The 20,022-nt window shown below is 42.2% G+C and overlaps 1 protein-coding gene across 3 annotated transcripts in view; it reads left to right on the top strand.

Annotated features, from left to right (window-relative positions):
* The window catches only part of PLCB4 (phospholipase C beta 4), a 350,035-nt gene that overhangs the window by 314,499 nt on the left and 15,514 nt on the right, over nt 1-20,022 (top strand). For all 3 annotated transcript variants that reach the window (XM_058679484.1, XM_058679483.1, XM_058679485.1), the window contains 5 exons: nt 4,508-4,557; nt 4,691-4,756; nt 12,693-12,808; nt 15,559-15,634; nt 17,468-17,643. In XM_058679484.1, coding sequence (XP_058535467.1) covers nt 4,508-4,557; nt 4,691-4,756; nt 12,693-12,808; nt 15,559-15,634; nt 17,468-17,643 — 484 coding nt within the window. The remainder of the gene's footprint in view (nt 1-4,507; nt 4,558-4,690; nt 4,757-12,692; nt 12,809-15,558; nt 15,635-17,467; nt 17,644-20,022) is intronic.

Raw genomic sequence — 20,022 nt, 5'->3', positions numbered from 1 at the left:
TCTGGATGTGCCCAGTGGTCCCTCTTGTTACTTCAACAAGAGTTTCCTTTATGCAAATGGTATATGACTCAGCCTAAACAAGGAAACTTAAACAAACTCCTGAAAAAAAAAATGCAGTTAAAAGATCCGTTTATTTTGGTGCAGATTGAAAATTGTCCATATGAAGGATCACAAAAAATACGTATTATGAAAAACAGTGTGTGCACTTTAGAACTTCTTTTGTTGCTCCAGAAGAAATATCTTTTAATTTCATGTTTCCACAAACTTTTTAAAGCACCCTTGTATAGTTCCCATTAAAGTGAGATTCCAGGCTAATTGACATAAGGGAATTGAGTTGTTTGCGAGTTTAAGTACACACAGTACTGCAGTTGAAGGTAAGAAATGGCAGGCTTTCCCATGCTGAAGCGCCTTAGTAATTTAGCAGGAAATGAAGTATACAGTGAGCTTTGTGAAGCAAATTAGAAAATGAGGCTGCACCAAAGTGGCCCAGTTTGTACTGAGTCTGCAGCTGTTTGTGCTTCCCTGGAAGGAGTCACCATACAGGCTTTGATTCTTTCATCCCAGACCTGGCCATTGTGAACAGTGGTAACCTAGGCAGAGATTGACAGTTGACGATGAGTTTGCATTTGAAGTTCTTGTATTACCCCCTGAGATGTCAGTAAGTATGGTGCATTAAGGGGCCTGCGGAACAGTGCAGCGGGACCAGTGCAGTGAGGACAGAGGTGATCCCAACTCTGGCATGGGGCATGCTAGTGTTCAGAGCACCTTCAGGCCTGCTTCCCAACGAGGCACACTCAAAGGAGTCAAGCAGCCGTCACTTCCACTCCAGTTGTGTGCACAGATGCACTGGGAAAGGGTGTGCTGTTGTTTCATTTTGGCATTTTCGTCACGAGTCCCAGGTTCTAGGAGGACAGCCCATGCACTTTTATGTGAGGACAAGACAGGGGAGGCGGGGTTAGGACAAGCTCCCGCACAACAGCCAGCAGGGGCGGGGTGTAGAAAGTTCTAACTGTTCAGAAATGGGAGGGAGATTCCAATTTAGGTTTGAACAACATGAGTGATTAGAAGAGGAAGCAGCAGAGCAGGAACCCAGAGAAGGCAGCCTAGTATGCACTCAAGTCTGGGACGAGTGAGGGACCAGTTCTTTTATCATAAGTCTTCAGAAAATAGCATAGTTGTACGAGAGAGCTGTGTGGCTGTTCTCCACGATTTGGGGTGAGGTAGAAGAGTGAAGTTGACCTCTACTCCAGAAGCCTTGGTTGGAAAGAGATGTCATTTGAAAATGTGAAATTCCCTTCTCTAGAGAAAACTGTCCTAACATAGGTCAACCCAAAGTAGGACCCGAGACGAGATTTCTAGCACAAGTCATTTAGGCAGGAAATACAGTAGATGCAGGCAGGAGTCTAGGAAGTGACCCAAGACAGAGAAGGCAGCCAAGTGTGTGCAAGCCAGTGGCCCTGAGGTGCCTGGAGTTCACTTCTCCTAGGGCAATTCTGGAGCTGGTATCAGCACACAACCTCAGAGATTTCCTGGCAGGGTGAAAGGAATGTCTACCCTGAGCCTGGGATCAATTCGCTGACAAGTCTAGATTGGCAAAGCATGGTGAAGTGGATGGTAGAGGACACAGACGGGCCTCGGGCAAGGGAATACAGATGCCAGCCGTGGGAGATGAGCTCTAAGAACAGATGTTGATGAGGTGGCAAGGGCAATGTTTGCTGTTAACATCTGTGAAGGTGAGTTCTAAATTCTTTCCTGAAACACAGTTAACACAAGTGAAGGCACTGAGGCTGCTCTGTTTTCTTTTAGATTTTAGAAGAAGGGATTTGTTGTAGTGGTTAACACCAGTTGGGACACCTTCACCCTGGATCCGAGTGCCTAGGTTCGAGTCCCGGCTCCTCTGTTTTCATCTTCCTGCTGAAGGCACCTTGAGAGGCATCCGGCAGTGGCTCAAGTGCTTGGGCTTCTGCCACTTCCATGAGAGACTCAGAGTCCTTGATTTGGGTCTGGCCAAGACATGGGCACAAACTCTTATGTTTTGAACATTTGGAGATAGACTCAATGGATAGGCAATATCTCTGCCTTGAGCAAACAGAAATAACTTCTTTAATAGCAAGAGGCTAATTTCTGAATTCAGGTTTGAGCAAAAACAGATAATTTTTAAGAAGATATATTGATAAGAACAAAAAGTTTATCAAGAGGCTTCAATTAGCCAAAATCTTTGAAGCACATTTTCCTGCCAGAGAAGCCTATAGAACTGTGATGTCCAACGTAGCAGCTACCAGCCAAACATGGCTGTTTAAATGCATTTAGCTCAGACATCAAGCCTTGAACTCCTCAGTGACTCCAGTGTGAGCTTCTCTTTGATGAAATCACTAGTAGAATCCAACACTTTTATGTAATTTTTGTTTTCCTCAGAAAGAAAAAAAGAGGGGGGCCTGACACAGTGGCCTAGAAGCTAAAGTCCTGGCATTGAACATGCCAGGATCCCATATGAGCTCCGGTTCTAATCCCAGTGGCCCCACTTCCCATTAGCTCCCTGCTTGTGGCCTGGGAAAGCAGTCAAGGACAGCACAAAGCCTTGGGACCCTGTACCCGTAAGGGAGACCTGGAGGAAGTTCCTGGCTCCTCGCTTTGGATTGGCTCAGCTCTGGCCGTTGCAGCCACTTGGGGAGTGAATCAATGGACAGAAGATCTTCCTCTCTGTCTCTCCTCCTCTCTGTATTTCTGACTTTCCAATAAAAATAAATGTTAAAATCCTTTAAAAAAAAAAGAAAATCTGTATAGTTAAAGCAGGTTTATGTGTTTCTGAGTTCCTATTAATTAAGATTTTAGTGACCCAAGACCAAACCAAAAACAGTCTCATTAGGCTGGGTCCAATTAGGATTTGGCATGTACCCTAAATCCTTAAATTCTCTTCAAAGGACTGATACCGAAGGCAGGGAGCTTTTAGCTATACCGCATTCACTCTTTTGCCCTATGTTGTCTCATTGGCTGCTTCCCATAGAGTAGGAAGGTAGCTTGTGATTTAGTAAATCAGAGAAGAACCCATAGACCCATAGACGCTCCGTCACAGAATGGTAGAGCAATGATTTCTCTGTCAAGACCCACTTTTTGCAGCCTTTGCATCCTCTGGGTCTGCAAATATATATATTTAAATATTTGTCTTTTATTTGAAATGCCAAGTTTAAACAAAGAGGAGAGACAGAGGAAAGAGGTTTTTCCATGGCCTCACTCTTCCAGTGGCTACAGCAGCCAGAGCTGAGTCGATCTGAAGGCAGGAGCTAGTTCCGGGTCTCCAACATGGGTTTAGGGGCCCAAAGATTGGATCATCCTCTGCTTTTCTCTCAGGCCATAAGCAAAGAGCTGGACTGGAAATAGGGCAGCTGGCACAGTAACAGGTGCCCACATGGGATGCCAGTGCTGCAGAGATCTAGCCTCCTACAGCATGGTGCCAGCCCTAGGTTTGCAAATCTTAAGATGAACTGAATTGAAAGACAAAAGCCTGTGACTTGATATTTCCTTCCTGAATGTGATAAGCTAGTGTTTGAGATTCTAATAGGATTCATTTAGAGTAGGGTGCACATTCATTATGTCTCAGATGAAAATCTGCAGTTAAACAGCAACTGTTAGGGGATTCCTCTACAACATTGGTTGTCATGACAATACATGATCTAGCATCACTCAGTGAGCAGGATGACTTCACATATTACTCTAGGTCTGTGTGAGCATCCAGTTGTACATTGGCTTATTTCCTTATGTTAAAGGCATTGCTCTGCTCAACAACATGAGGCTTATAAGCCAAGTTTAACTTTGGTCAAATGAGCTGGAAATAAATTTCAATCTTTGATGGTGATCAAACTGGGGATAGGGTTGAGATTGACTGGGTGCGATATGCCTTGAAATACAGAGTGAACTAAGAGTGAACTTACATCAACAGAGGTTGCTGTTCTTGATCAGTCCCCTTTGTGTGGCCACTGCTCCTTCCCAGCTGCTGTGGGGACTAGATGATTGCTATTAAGGCTGTTCGCTTTCTAGAGCCTTGCTCTCCTGGAGAACTGCCCAGCTTGGAAATGCCTGGAAGTTTTGTGAAACCTCTGACACTCTCAACTGATCAGCCCAGAGTTGTGAAAGCCAGACTTTCTGAGTTCTTGAGCGCCGTTGACAGCAGCAAGTTCCCGGGGACTTTAAGCTGAGGTTGCAGTTCAGCCGGAATTAGACCCCACCTTGCTTTGCCCCTTCAACCTCACTGGCTTAGGGATTTGTTTACTCTGAGAGTCTGTCCAGAGCAAACACACTTGAACCCCCTTTTCAGGCTCCTTCTGCGGGGGATTTGGCACTAAGCATTTCAGGTGTCTAATTAGTTGCATTGAAGTAGGCATTAAAGATATATCCTTAACGTGGCCCATAGAATGCTACTTCAAAGTCTCTAGGTGAGATTTTTTTAAAAAATGAATTTTGCATTTTCAGTAGCTCTAAGTTTTAGAGAGTGATTTCATTTTTTCCCTAGGTATTGAACTCATCCCTCAAGTGAGAATAGAAGATTTGAAACAGATGAAGGTAAAATTGTTCAACCAATTTTGAAACACTCCTTGTATTATATATACAGGTGAAACCAATATATTTTTCTTTCCCACTTGGTGTCCTCAATGAGACTACAGAAAACTTAATTTGATCATCTTTTCCTCCCAAGGCTTACTTGAAGCATTTAAAGAAACAGCAGAAGGAACTAAGTTCTTTAAAGAAGAAACATGCCAAGGTATAATATCTTGTGTGTCTGTGTGATTGTGTGTGTGTGTTGTTTTGGTTTTTGTTTTTACTTTTACTGTCTGATGAAAGCCTGCAGCTACAGTTTGTATTTTACATCTATTTATCCTTGATAGATCAAAATACCACTTGTGCACTAATAATAGCCAACTGAAAAATGATACCTTCACCGTTAGCAATGAAACTGGTTAGTCTGTTTGGTCTTGGTTGCCACTGACTTGTAGTTAACATTTTCAATGATTATTTCAACATCATGATCAAATTTCACACATTTAAATACTCTTCCACAAGTAAAACTGCTTTATATCATATGTTGGATGATTGCCAATCTGTTAAAGACCAACTCACAATCTTAGTACTCAATAACTGAATTCTTTAGGACTCTGGCCAGATAGTTTGTTACCTACAACAGGTGGAAGAAGATGCCAACAGGCTCTGAGCACTTCTCACTTTTTCCCTATTCTGTAAGCCTGGTCCAGTGTCGCACTTCTGAAAAGTGCTTTTGTTTTCTTTTTTTTTTTACCCATAAGAAACATCTTTTTGATGATGATTTTGAGAAATTATGAGACCTAGGTGCAGATTTAGGAGAACAGCTGGAGGTAGCCCCAGGAATAGCATCTTTCCTACTTCCCCTGATGGAGAAAAGAGAAAAGGAATGCTGCATCTCTTCCCCCCCAAAACAAAGAGCAACATCTGCTACTGCTAGAAGGATAATCTGTGTCTTCTTCCATGAAGGGCACTGAGGCAAGGGGAAAATGTCTTATTTTAGGAAGACCTTTGAATACTTTTAAACTAATCATGCATTCTGACTTCTTCATACCCTGACCCAAGCCTCACACTGAAGCATGTCAACTTGAGGGATAGAGAAAAAGAGCGTGGCCTGGAATTCCATCATCCTTTTAGCTAATGTGTTTCTTTGAGAACTTGGATCTAATCATGGCCTAGTAATGAACAGATGGCTTGATGGATTTGCTGATGCACAGATCACTGCAAGCACTAGTTGTGCCTGTGTTTCATGAGTAGTTCCATTCAGTCGAATTGCCTTGACGGTCCAATGGGGGGAAATCTGCTACAGATTTTTCTAAGTGTGGAGCTATTGGAGATAGGGCTACTTAAATTAGGAATTTCAATTTTGTTGCTTATGAGCACAAGCTGGACTATGGAAAGGCACCAGGAAAAGAGACAGAAAAGGAAATAGAAACAAATGCAACTTAAACGACTAATTATTAGAAATGGTGCTGTGTCCATATGTCACAACATTACCTAACATATTTTCCTTCCATTTCAGTTGGATCTCATTGAGTAGGCATTTCAGTGGCCTTTGGGATTGTTTGGAAATGTAAAAGATTTTTGCTTGCCCAGGAAATATTAATAACAACAATAGCAACTAGGAATTTTGCATGCCTGTATCTTGTAGATTCTGTGCTGAGCATTTACCGTGTGTTATCCCATTTTATATGCTCAACCGTGTAATGGAAATCCTCTTAAAGTCCTCATTTTGTATAGGAGAACATTAAGGATTACTGGGGTTAAACAATTCAACTAATGTCCCAGACACAGGGAGCAGCCAGTCATCTGAGTCCAGAACTCATCGTTGGTGCATTATTCTGTGTAGAATATTGGATGCCTTGCCAAGTGAACCAGTTCCTTCCATTGGGTCAAATTCACTGTCTGCAAATGGGATGTTAAAGAATTTCTCCCTCTGCTCTGGACCGTGTTCACACGTGTGTTTCCTGCGCAGTTGCTTAGGAAGGGTGTTCCCTAGTTCTTTGACCTACATCACACAGAACAGAGTACCTGAGCATTTTTTGTCCAGCCCTGTGACTCACGCTGCTCCAAACTGAATCTGGTCAATTAGCAGGTCTACGTCTGCAATCGGAAAGGCAGTAAATGTGGAAAGTGTTTCGGGGAGAAAGTCTAAAATTAGTTGGGGGAGCTTCCTTCCTTCTACTCAGCATGTCCTGTTCTTTCCTCTATCAGTCTTCTCTCTGGTTGGCAAGGAGATATTCTGGGCATTCACTAATCTGTAAATGCCACATGTGAAAGAAAGCAAATTGGCTTTATTTGTAGAAAACAGCTTAGAATTCCACATCATGATAGCAATAAATTGTACATTGGAATTTGTCCAGACTTGCATAGCAGCACCTGTGTGCATTTTGCAGATGAAGCGCTGGCCTTCAAAATGCCTTAAGTAAGGAAAGTGAACTAAATTGCTGCTGTGAAATATGTAGTAGGTCCCTGTTGCCTTTGTCAATGCTTTCCAGGAGCATTTCTCAGCAGGTGGATTCACTGTGCTGCTTGCTTCATAGAGTCATCCACCTTGGAAAGCCCGAGAACAAGCTAGTGAGTAGAAGCTTAGGAATGAATTTCATCTCCCACCTGAAATACGCAGGGGATACTGTTTCATACAGGCTAATTTGGCAAGGCAGTTGATAAAATCTATATTTTAGAATCTTTTCCGTGACATTATCATGATTAATAAGTCTGGCATTTATGGAGCGGCGTGTTTGTGTCACACACTTTATATACATTCTGAAATAATCACAATATCCCTCCTGAAACCTCAATTGTACCTTCTGCATTTATAACAATGCTGGTTATAGAACCTGTTTACTTCTCTCACTCACATCCTTTACAGCTCGCCACATGTTGACTTATTTTAAAGAGGAGGATCTACCATTTGCAAAAGAGAAAGGTAGAAATAGGTTTTGTGATGTTTCAATATATATAGGAAAGGAAGAATAGGAGTGATGGGTATGTGAGCACCAGTGACCTTGAGGTCCTTGAGACAATCTCACATTGTGGAAGATGGTGATGGTCAATTGCTTTCAGCTTGCTGAGTGCGGAAGTCAATCAGCCTTCTACTTGTGTCTCACTTTCTAGAACTACATTTTCAGTTTGAAGTGGAAACTTGGGGAATGGTTTCCAAGTGTTCATTAGTTGAGACACTGAAAAAGCAACAGTACTTAACCCTCCCACAGAAGTTCCTGGGATCCAGGGCAGAGATTAATAAGTAGGCATGCTTCATTTTTCTTTCTTTCTTCTTCTTCTTCTTTTTAAGATTTATTTATTTGAAAGTTGGAGTTACACGGAGAGACAAAGGGAGAGAGATAGATCAACAGCAAGGCCTCTGCTGGGCCAAAGCAAGGACCAGCAGCTTCTCCACATTGGTGGCAGGAGCCCAAGCACTTGAGCCACCTTCTGTTACTCTTCCAGGGAGCTGGATCCAAGTAGAACATCCAGAATTCGCCAATTATGCCACAATACCATCCCTAGGCATGCTTTTCAATTGTCCAAAGTGATCAGATAATAAAATACAGCATGTGTTAAGCAGTCTCAGGCTTGTGTTAGAGAAAGAATCAAAATCCAAATTTCTGGGGCCAACACATGGTATTGCAAGCTAGTCCTTCATCTGTAGTGTAGAGGAGATCAGGGAGAGAAAGACAGAGAGCACTTTCTCCCACTGGCTCACTTTCAAATGGCCACAACAGTTGCAGCTGGACCAGGCCAAAACTAGGAAACTGGAGCAGTGTCAGAATCTCCTGCTTAGGGACAAGGACCCAAAGAAGTTGGCTGTCTTCTGCTGCTTTTCCAGGATCATTAGCCATTAGCAGGATGCTTGATCAGAGGTGGAGCAGACAGGAAAGGAACCAGTACCCATATGGGATGCCTGCTTCGCAGGAGATAGTCTAACCTGTTATGCCACAAACTTGCCCCACACAAAGTCCTTTTTTACTTAATTTCAGGATTACATGCTGAACAAACACAGTGCACTGACTGTATTTCACACCCATTGCCACGGTCACAACAATGTTACTATAGCAGTTTATGGGCACAGCTCCAAAACAAGCTGAATTCATTCTTCAACTTGGCAAGAAACACATAGGTTAAGTTTCCTTTATCCAAAATGCTTGCAGCAAGATATGGATGTTTGGGGTTTGTGATTTTCTTGCAATATTTGTGTTTATATAATGAGCGACAAGAGCAGGAGACGCAAGCCTGAACATGAAATCCTTTTCATGTTTCACACATAGCATGTGCCTACAGCCTGAAAGTAATTTTATATGATATTTTAAATAATTTTGCACATGAGCATAGTTTGTCTACATTAAACGGTCAGGAAAACATCACCTATGGGTCTCCCAACCATGCTCAGAAATGTGTGGATTTGGAACAGTTTAGATTTTAGATTTTTTAGGGTTGGCTTTAAGTCGAGATGTTATTTTTGGTCCTATTCACCCAAGAGAATGGAAAAAATGTTTCTTCCATTGTGTTTTTTTATTTTAATTAATGACCCAAAACATGAAACTATGAAGTATTTTGTAGCTAAAATGGGCTTGGAAAGCATTTCCTGACTCCTTGATTCTACAGACCATGAGGTTAAGGTTTCACTGGAGTCCTTTGGTGGGCTCCTCATTCCAGAATGTTCTCTGGAATCCAGACTGTCTTCAGGAATCACTTCAGCCATCACTGCCTACCACCCAGGAATGGAATATTCATCCCAGAGAGAAAGTTTGAGTTTTTAGGATTGGCTTTCTTACTCTTTGGATTAACTGGATCATTTTAACAACTTGTTAAATAAAAAGAAAAACTACTGTCCTTTATTTCAAAGATTTATTTATTCATTCATTCATTCTCAGCAGAGAGGGAGGCATGGATGGAAAGAGAATTTTCATTCACTAATTCACTCCCAAATGCCCACAACAGCCATGGTTACGCCAAACCAAAACTAGGATCCAGGAGCTCCATCCAGCTCTCAGTATGACTGGTGTCATCCACTGCCTCCCAGGAACGTTATTGGCAGGAAGCAGAATAGAGGTGACTCAAACCAGCATCCAATACTGTAATTATTCTTTTCTATTTATTTATTAAATATTCATTTTATTTTTATTGGAAAGTCAGATATACAGAGAGGAGGAAAGATGGAGAGAAAGGTCTTCCATTCATTGATTCACTCCCCAAGTGGCCGAGACAGCAGAGCTGCCCCGCTCGGAAGCCAGGAGCCTACAGCCTCTTCCAGGTCTCCAGTGTGGGTGCAGGGTCCCAAAGCTTTGGGCTGTCCTCAACTGCTTTCCCAGGCCACAAGCAGGGAGCTGGATGGGAAGGGGGTCTGCCAGGATTAGAACCGGCACCCATATGGGATCCTGGTGTGTTCAAGGCCAGGACTCTAGCCACAAGGCTACCATGCCAGACCCTATATTTATACATTTTTATTGAAAAGGTAAAATGACCAAGAGACAGACAGACACACAGAGAGAGGGAGAGAGAGAAAGAGAGAGAGAAAGGCAGGGAGAAACTTTCCATCTACTCGTTATTCCCCCAATTGTCCCCTCAGTAGCCAAGGCTGGACCACATTGCAGCCAGGGGCAGGGATCTCTGTAACTTCTTTAGGGCTGATAGAAACCCCAAGCCTTAGACAGTCATCCACCACCTTCCCAAATGCATTGGTTAAAAAAAAAATGTGATGAAGCAGAGCAGCTGAGACTCAAGCCCGTTCTCTGATACAGGATGCAGGTACCGCAAGTAGCGAATTAATATCCTGTGCCACATGCCCACCCCAGTGTGGTGGTTTCAATTGAATTTACTTTAAAGTTTCGCAGTGATTTCTGCATACGTGAAGTAACTTTGCACCTCACAGACAGCCTGTGAATTAGATTGGGCAAGGGAATCTTGCTTAGTTTCCTAATGAAGATGTGGAGATCTGGAAAGATTAGTAGGTATTGCATGAGGCCACTTGGCTAATCATGAACTGAATTGGGAGTCAGCTTCCCCATGCTTATTTCTTATTCATACAGCAAATGCTTTTATTTACTGAGCACCTACTTCATTCCTGCTTTTATGCCAAGTTCTGGCATCTGCCCAGAGCTTATGGAGCATTAGATCATAGAGTTGAATCTGTCCTCAACAGTTACTTGGTGCCGATAGCTTCATTCCTCATATCTAATTACATCACTAAGGTTCATTGGAATATTTTCCTCAGAAAACACCTGTGTCAGCTTACTTCCAAACTGACATCCTTTGTTTTTCCTGTGCTTTAATGATTTTTTCAAAGATATTTATTTAATAGAGCGTGATTCTTATTTATTTACCCACACGTGTGCTAGACAAGCATGATGTTTGCTAAATCTTAGAAATAATACCAGGAATAAAGGTGTTTTTTTCCTGGAGTAGTCCCTGATCCCCCAAAGACATTATAAGAGTAATTAAATACGTGTAAAGATGCATCTATGTGTTACTCTGTTCCTGGAGCGGTTGATTCAGGTTTATTGATTTAATTACTATGATCTATGGTCCTTCTCCCAGCTTACTCTCCCTATGTTATCATGGGTATGGAACAGTATATGTAGGCTTGTATGTCACTATGTTTTGAGTAATGTATTATAGACAGTGAAAATGTGGTATGTAGGAAATTTAACTTTTAACCCTGACTGTCCTGTGAAGTAGGAATTGCTATTTTAGCTAACTAAAGGTGAACAGTTAAGACCTGGTTCCAGGACATAAGAGTGAAGGACGCAAGGCTGTGACTGGAGGCTATGTTGTTGAAGCTCAGAACAAAGCGCACTGTAACAAAGGTGCACAGGGATTGTGCACCTGTTCATGTGACTAGATGTAAGGAGTGTTCCAACTACAAATGAAGCAAGATGCTGTTGTTCCCTGGTCTCCAGTTCATGTCATGATAACAGCCCCTTTAGCCTTATTGTTAATTCCCATCCCAGAAATCATGCCATGGCAGCATGGTCCTCCTGGACTTCCTCTGCCAAAGAAAAGAGCTCTGAGGCCTTGTGCCTCAGTACATTTCTGAAGAATGTGTTTATAATTGAATTGTCAATCAAATCCTGGGTTAAATTTATAGTAACAGAGCTGGGAAATTAAGGAAGACTTGGGGAAATCCAGAATCATTTCCTCATTTATATGGGGTCATAGAAAATGAAATTAAAAGATCAATCTATTTTGTTGCAAAAAAATGTTGGAACTCTGTGCCTAATTTTTTCATCATGTACGTTCTCCATAAAACTTTTGGAGTACTCTTATATTTTATAAAATCTTGTTAAAGGCGTTCATTCATTAAATTTGCCTAAAACTGAGCCTACCTTAGGAAGAGAATAGCTTTATTATTCAGTTACTTACATTTTTGTTTTATGTAAGCAAAAGTAAATATGACAGTGATCATGGCTATATAATCTGAATAGCATCTTTAGTGGCCATAACTAACATCCTAGTTCTCCCAGTTTCTCAAGAGTAAGACCAGACATTCATATCAAGTACCCTTCAAGTTGATTGCATTGATTTCCTCTGTAATTGGGAGCCTTACAGCCAAAGAAATGCATTTTCACACAAGTCCCTGGCTATAGCCAAATCCCTTTTTCATTGCTCAGGAGGAAATAATGTTTATAAATATATCTGGCTATTTTCCTAGTATTCCCATAGCCCCATTTTATGAAATATTCTAAATTATATATTGAACTGAAGACCATAGTTTCCAGACTTGCCCAGGCATCCTCATGAATACATTCAGATAAGAAAGTTGGTGACAACATGAAACGATGTAGCTTCAAATGCAGCTGTTGGTGATGGTCCCAGTAGTCATTCCCCTGGGATAGTGATGCTATTCAAGACTTTCTGAAATGTGTCAGGTGCTTTGAAATCACATCACAAGATCATTAGTTGAGTAAGCATGTAAAGAAGGAAAAAAATTAGTGACTGAACTTGCATGTGTGAGGACCAATGTGTGAAGGAAGCAATAGACCTTGAAGAGTCTCAGAAAACAGAGGAGAATGGGTGCAAACTGCATGGGAAAATGTTCCTCTGTGTGTAGAAGAAAGGCCTTTGAGATGATTGGCACTGATGGAAAAGACAGCCCAACACCATGTGAAATGGTGTCTGCCCACCCCAAGTCCAGCTCGTAACGACAGGTTGTTCTTGCTCAGGAGCACAGCACCATGCAGAAGTTACACTGCACACAAGTTGACAAGATTGTGGCACAGTTTGACAAAGAAAAGTCAACTCATGAAAAGATCCTGGAGAAGGCCATGAAGAAAAAGGGGTAAGGCTGCTTGTTTCCGTCTGGAAATTTCCTCCCTCTCTATAGTTTGTCTTTCCACAGTTCAGTTGCCTATTAATAATGATGAATCTAGTGTTGTCGGTTTTTCCCGGAAAATAAGAGATTTCATTTTTTCAAGGATTTGTTTATGAATTTGAAGGTCAAAGTTATCGAGTTGGTAAAATATGTGTTGGTATGTGTGTGGCTATGGGAGACAAATGAGAACCATTTAGTGCTATCTGTGGTTTCAGGTGTCTGGGATGGCATCCCCTGCAGCTGGAAGAGGAACTTCTGTAGCTCAGAGTTCCCTTATACTCTTCCATTCCCTGTATGCTAACATTTCATATAGCCATAGCTCAGGTATCCAGCCAAGAAACTGATATTATCTGGGAGAGTTGCGCTGTGGCCACAGTTTGAGAGATGACTTCATTTTTGTTACAGTTGTATTTTCCAGAGAAATACCACTTGGACATTAGCTGCTGAGCATTGGTTGTTACAGTCAGTCTGACTGCTGTAATGGTGGCTGATATGTGGGAACTCTCAAACATGTGCAGGAACTTCTCAACTTTTACTACATCGGCAGTTGGGCTTTAAAAATTTTTTTCTTTATATTTAATGACATTTTAGACTAAAATATTGATAACGTTCATCATGGATCCTTACACCATATTTTAAATTTACGATACTCTTTAAGAGTAAAGTTACTTTTAGTCACAAGTTATTTTATCCAAACAACAAGTGTATTTTGGGGTGTGGCTTTATTGAAATTTTCTCCCTGTGTTTTCACATGGAATCTTTCATTATGAGATTTCAGGTTCAAGCACCATGAAGGAAGTTTCTTTGCTAAAAATGATGTCATTTTTTAAGTTAAAAAAATCATGGGTGGGAGAGATGTGTGGTACAGTGGGAAGCTGTCACTTTGGGTGCCTACATTCCATGCTGGAATGCCTGGACTTAAATTGGAGCTTCACTCTACTCCCCAGCTTCCTACCCCTGCAGACCGTGGGAGGCAGCAGATGGTGGCTCAAAGAGTTAGCCACCACGCGGGAGTAGATTGAGTTCCAGAGCTCCTGATCTGGGCCTGTCCTGGCCCGACTGCCAAGCGAGGGCATCTGGAGCAAGAACTAGTGGATGAGAGGTCCCTGCCTCTGCACCTTTCAGAAATAAACAAATACTCTGTAATTGAAAAAGTTGTGGAGTGAAAGTTGTTAAGGTCCTTGGAGATTCCTAAAACCAGAGGGATGCGTTTCTAACCCAAATGAGAGGTTTCCTCTTCCTCTTACATACTCAGCTGGGAGGAATCATTGTCATGGAGAAGAGGTACTTGGTTCAAGTGTTGTCTCTGTTAGCTAAGTGACTTAGCTACTAGGTCTCCTTTGTTTTCAACTCAAGGGCTTTTAAAGCAATGGGGAGAATAAAGAAAAAAACCGAAGTAGTAAAATTCAAAACTGCAGAGGTTGATTTACATGGCTCGAAAATAAAGATTATGATGTATGTCACTGGATGGGAACGCAGTCCTGATTTTTATTATTTTTTAATAGATTTATAGATTTCTTTGAACTGTGGAGTGACAGAGAAAGTGGGAAAAACAAGGATCTTCTGTCACTGCCTCACTGCCCACATGGTCACAACAGCCAGGCTTGAGCCATGCAGTGCTGAAATCAGAAACCTGGAACCCCATCCTGAACTCCTGTTTGGGTAGCAAGGGCCCAGGTCCTCTCCCAGTTGCAGTAGCAGGGAGCCAGGTTGGAAGTGGAGTAGCTGGGTATTTAAACCTGCAATCCATTCTAGGATGCCAGCACTCTGGACAGTGCCTTAATACTCTGCACCACAGTGCCATCCCTAAATCCTGCTGTTTAGTATCATAGGAGTCATTAGGTATTCTATCAGATAAGACTATAAAGAAACAAAGTGTGTCCTTGTATTACACTTATCCTTGTGGAAGGTTTTTGTGTAGAACTAAAGCAAGGCTATGTTTCAGCGTTGCTGCCAGCTCACAGAGTAACACAGCAGGGAAGATAATATTTGGTTCCAGGAATTGAGGAGGAATGGTCATTTTTAGAGCCGTACGTTTTCCAAAGAAACTTTCTATTGAAGCATAATGAAGCATTCTGGGTTGCGCTTTTATAAACCGGAGCATGCGTACTGAAGACAGAAGCTCATGACCCACTCTTGTTTCAGCAACAATACAGATATCCCAAAAGGAAAACAACCATGGAAATAAGCAGTAATGGTTGCCGGGCAGTTGGCCTAGTGTGTGTTTCCTTGTTGCAATAGCATAAAAAGCAAAATTACCCTCTTTTGCCAGAAAATGCTATTTTCTTCCTCACTGGCATGCTTGAAAGACAAAAGTATGGCTTTAAAGACTAAAAGGGAAGAATTAAAAATTCACTTCAAAGCTGATTCCCTGTTTTCTGGTTTTTTGTTTTTTCATCCCAAATAATATTTTCTCAAACAAATGAAAAATGGCTGGAAGAAAATGGTGAACCAAAATGGAAACTCTGACAAGAGACCATTGACAATGAAATAATTATTAGGTCTAAAGCATTTCTTTGTGGAGTAGCTGAATTGAATAATCATAATACAGATAATATTTTGAAAGGTGTGAATCTGTTACTAGAAAAATGGATGTTGCCCAATGAGCCATGGCGTCTCATGCTTGATGAAGATATTGTCTTCATCAGGAAGCTTTGTAGCAAAGGAATGGGGAGATTTATAATTTCTAGCATTCATTTACAGTTTTCTATTTTCAGGGGAAGTAATTGTCTTGAAATGAAAAAAGAAACAGAAATTAAAATTCAGACACTGACATCAGATCACAAATCCAAGGTAAGAAAGTGACCGTTTTAAGAGCAGTCACCTGCCAAAGACACTTCATGATTTTTTTTTTTTTTTTTAGAAAGAGTCTCTGGTAGAACAGGAAATGACAGTAGGCTGGAGCTGGTCTTGAGAAGTGGAAGGATCCCATGGTCTGTGTATTCCTGAGACTCACTCATTTGGAGCAGAGTCACTGCTCCAAATGTCTCATCTTTAGGAATATGCTAACAATATTTATGGTCTGTGACTCTTAAGCAGACACGAAGAACCCCTTTTCTGCCAAGGACCATTTGGGTGCTTACAACATCATTTGCAGCCCATATAAAATTGTCAACTTAAAACAGCCTGCTACAGATTATTGACTTATGAATCCCCAACTGTGGTTGCCTTGTTTGCAGGCTTTATACAACCCACAAGCCAGATGACCCCTTCTGCCTGTTAGTACTAGAAGAGGGTAAAAAGAAATACTGTATAAAGTGCAAAATATACTTCCCCTTACAATATATAAAATATGCTTTGCTATTAAAATAATATTAGACATGTTAGGAGTTGAGTCACTGATACTCTATTCTAACTACAGTGAAGTTTGGGATGCGAAGATAAATAAGAGATGAGCCTAATTACTTGGATTTCCCCACACGCAGGAGAGAATGAAAGTTCAAGAGACCCTAAGTAAGGTTGTGGACATTTGGGGGAATGCAGTGCAAGTTCCAGTCAAGAACACAAACAATTCTTCCAGCGATAATACAGTTTTTAAAGAAAGCTCCCAGTAATAGCTTTGGCCACGTCAGCCAGCCTCCCCGGGTCCATCTGCAGCTCTGTCCTCCAGCCCCATAGCTCTCCGTAGACAAGGCCCAGATGTGCTGTTCTGGAAGTCCTCTGCAGTGCTGTGTCTTCTGGATAGCCTGAAGTATATGGGAAGCTAAGCCATATGTCTTTGAAAGTTTCTCACTTTCTCAAATGCTGAAGAATTAAAGCTTGTGCCACATGTCATGATTTGTGGATACTTTGCCTACGTAGGAAAGAAGAAACATTGGTAATGATGTCCCTTGACTTTTTGCTGTATAGTGAACTGCCAGAATGAAGTGCCTTAACACAACTACTGCTTACTAGCGCATGATTGGCTGGGTCAGAAATTTGTGTTGTACTCTGCCTGGAAGTCCATATTTCAGGAGGGCACACTCACATGTCCCTGGTGTGCAGGTCTACAGAGACATGTCCCCACTGTACGTCTGCTGGTTGTTCTCTTCTCCATGACCTCCTGACTTAGAGCAGGCTCAGTCCCAGGCTAGCCTTAAGAGCTTAAGCACAGCATAAAGGCAAGCATTTTCCCAGCCTCTGCTTGCTTTACTTCTGATACTATATCATTGTCTAAAGCAAATCATAAGGTTAGCAAGGGGCAGGGACATGGAGAAACAGTTCTCAGTAATGGACACGAACAGCTGCAAAACCACAGTAAAAGGGGCATGGATACTAGGAGAGGGGCATCTTTTACCCCAGCATCTATTAGGATTAAGTAAGTCATGGCTCTAAGTTACTGATGAAGATAGAAAAGTATGAGCTGAAGAGAATTCTGTTACATGTGAGCAAGGAGCTCAAAACCCAGATAAACCAGAATGTGGGCAAGGCTAGTTAGGAAATGCAACAGAAACCATGGTTCAGTATTTAGAGGCAAAGGGATTGGTTTATTTCAGTAAGCACTGGCTTCAAGTAGCACAAACTATTTGTTTAGGTTGTGGCTGTCCTGCTACTCACCAAGTAGACTGGTGGGCAGGATGTGAATGCAAGAACCAATCATGCTCTCAGTTCAGTGGACACCATCACCTTTCCCCCACCCCCGAACAGGTCAAAGAGATTGTGGCGCAGCACACAAAAGAGTGGTCGGAAATGATCAACACCCACAGTGCTGAGGAGCAGGAAATCCGCGACCTGCACCTCAGCCAACAATGCGAGCTGCTGAAGAAGCTCCTCATCAACGCCCACGAGCAGCAAACCCAGCAGCTCAGACTGTCCCACGACAGGTACCAGAGCCTCCCTCTGTAGAGCACACTCCCAGTTTTTACAAAGGGTTGGGTGTGTGTGCACGCACGTGCCAAGACTACAGGTGAACCCACTTGCCATATCAGTGACTCATATAAATGCCTTCTTTGATGTGAACAAGATGAGCCCTAAGAAGTAGTCTTTGCTGGCAGACTAACCAGGGTTGCAGGATAATGCATGCACATGAGAAGTTGAATGATCAGCGGTATATGGTAGGCATGAGAGAGTATCATAGGCACTAGGGCACCCAGGCTGAAAGAGCTTTGTCCCCTTTGAGTGGTCGTGGAAGCGTCACACAATGGCTGTGCTGGAACTGGCCTTTGCGGAGTGACAGGAGCCTCACGGAAGAGAAGACGCAGAGGGAGATAAAGACCAAAGAGGTTGAGGTCCCACGGTGATTCAGTTCTAATCATTCAATGGCCAGCTACGGGGAAAACCTTTCTCCACCTTAACTTTACTGTTAGAACTTGCGTGAATTTTAGGAAGATCAGCCCAATAACAAATAGCAAAGAAGTTTCTTCCAACCTCTGCCCCGCACCCACCCCGAGGGCAGCAAAGTGAATACTGCTTGTGAAATACTACAGATGATGAGCAAGACATTTCTGTGGATGGAAGAGAGGTCTTCTTGATTGTCTTTTCATCACAGCTTGGTCACGGCTTGCTTGCTTTCTGCGTAGTGCCTGCTGTATGCCGCAGTGAGGGCCTATTGATACACACACAAAAAAGCAGAAAATAGAAGCATCATATAAACAAATCGAACAACAAGAAAAATCTTTATAAGATGCCAGCTGCATGAATTATCTGGTTTCATGCCCAAATTCCCATCCTTATTTAGAGAGATGGATACTGCCATAGGAACATAATGTCTTTGCCATAGTTTCTAAGTCTCATTTCAGGCAACACTATTATTCAGTCTTTCATCACTACAACAAAAACAGCTCAGGAAACTATCTTTACGTTTAAAAAGGGTTTATTAGCACACAGCTTTGGAGAGTCAAGCGCAGATTCAGGCAGCCACTTTGGCTTGGCCTGGGCTAAGGGCAGCAGGTGGAAATGGCGGAGCTCACACGGCACTGAGCCCAGGTGAGCTAGACAGCAGGAGGCAGGGTGCAGTGGAGCCAGCTCTGAGGTCTGCTTTGGTGACAACCCTCTGCAGAGAGGAGGTTCCCACCACAAGTCTCGTAGTGATGGAAGGACCTCCCACCAGACCCACCTCTGAACTCTCAGTAACACCACCCAGGCCACCAAGATCTCAACACAGGAAGCTTTGAGAGACATTCAGCATCCAAACTAACATCCCAACCATTGCGACAACTGCAGCCACGCTACATTTCTGTGAAAATGCCCTACGGTCCATGCATTTTATTCACTTTAGTTTGCATAGAATCAGCAATTGTTTTTTTTTTTTTTCGCTTAGAAATGCTTTAACTGCAGGCATGCACAGAAGGGTCCTTCCTTCCTTCTATCTTTTTCTGTTAGTACCACACCCCAAGTTTTAAGCATCTGCCTTATTCAGTGTTGCTATACAGAATGAAACAGTTTTCTAATATTGTTTTTATAGTTAAATTAAAAAAAATACCTGCCTGTGGCAATGGGCTTTGTCTGAAACAAACAAACAAAAAAAGCAAAATAAACAGCCCTTGCTTTGCTTAGCACATCATTTTAACAAACCATACACTGGGCATGAAAATACCTTAAAAATGAAGCAATGGCAGAAGCGTTTTTCAGAGTGACAGTACTATGTCAGCTCTTTGCCCAAACACCAGGCGACAGTGTTTCTCACCATCAGAGTTGTTCTTGGCTACAAACCCTCAGCTTTCTTATACTTGTCAGCACCATTTAACCACTGACAAATGTTTGAGAAATGAGTAAATCTATAATTACAGACAAGTTGGTGAGCAGTTTTCTTAAGCCCAGAATTTCAATGCATATTGCAGCTGCAGTGGTTTCAAGGTAGTGGACGGAAGAACTCTCCGCCATTCCTTTTGATGCATAGAAAATAACTGGACTGAGGTTACCTGATTCCTTGATTACTCATATACAGGCAGTGCTTGAAGGAGACTTCAGTACATTCCAGATGATATGTTTGTTGATCGTATTCATGTTGCATTCTAAATGTTATTCCTCTTGTTTGCACATGCATGACCTAAGCATGGGATGTTTGTCACGCATCTATGTACATTGGCACACACAAGCATCTTTTTTTTTTTTTTTGCTACCTATGCTTCTTTAAAACCTTTTAGTCCCTTTGGTTCCCACTGGCTGTCAGAAAGAGGAAGAAGATCATTCGTAAAAGTTGGAACATCTGTCTTCCTGGGCAGCTGCTCCCAAACAATGTGGAGCAAAGCTGGAAATCCTTG

The sequence above is a fragment of the Ochotona princeps genome, chromosome 22, assembly GCF_030435755.1.
Source record: "Ochotona princeps isolate mOchPri1 chromosome 22, mOchPri1.hap1, whole genome shotgun sequence".
NCBI classification, from domain to species: Eukaryota; Metazoa; Chordata; class Mammalia; order Lagomorpha; family Ochotonidae; genus Ochotona; species Ochotona princeps.
This window is presented reverse-complemented; position numbering and strand designations above follow the sequence as displayed.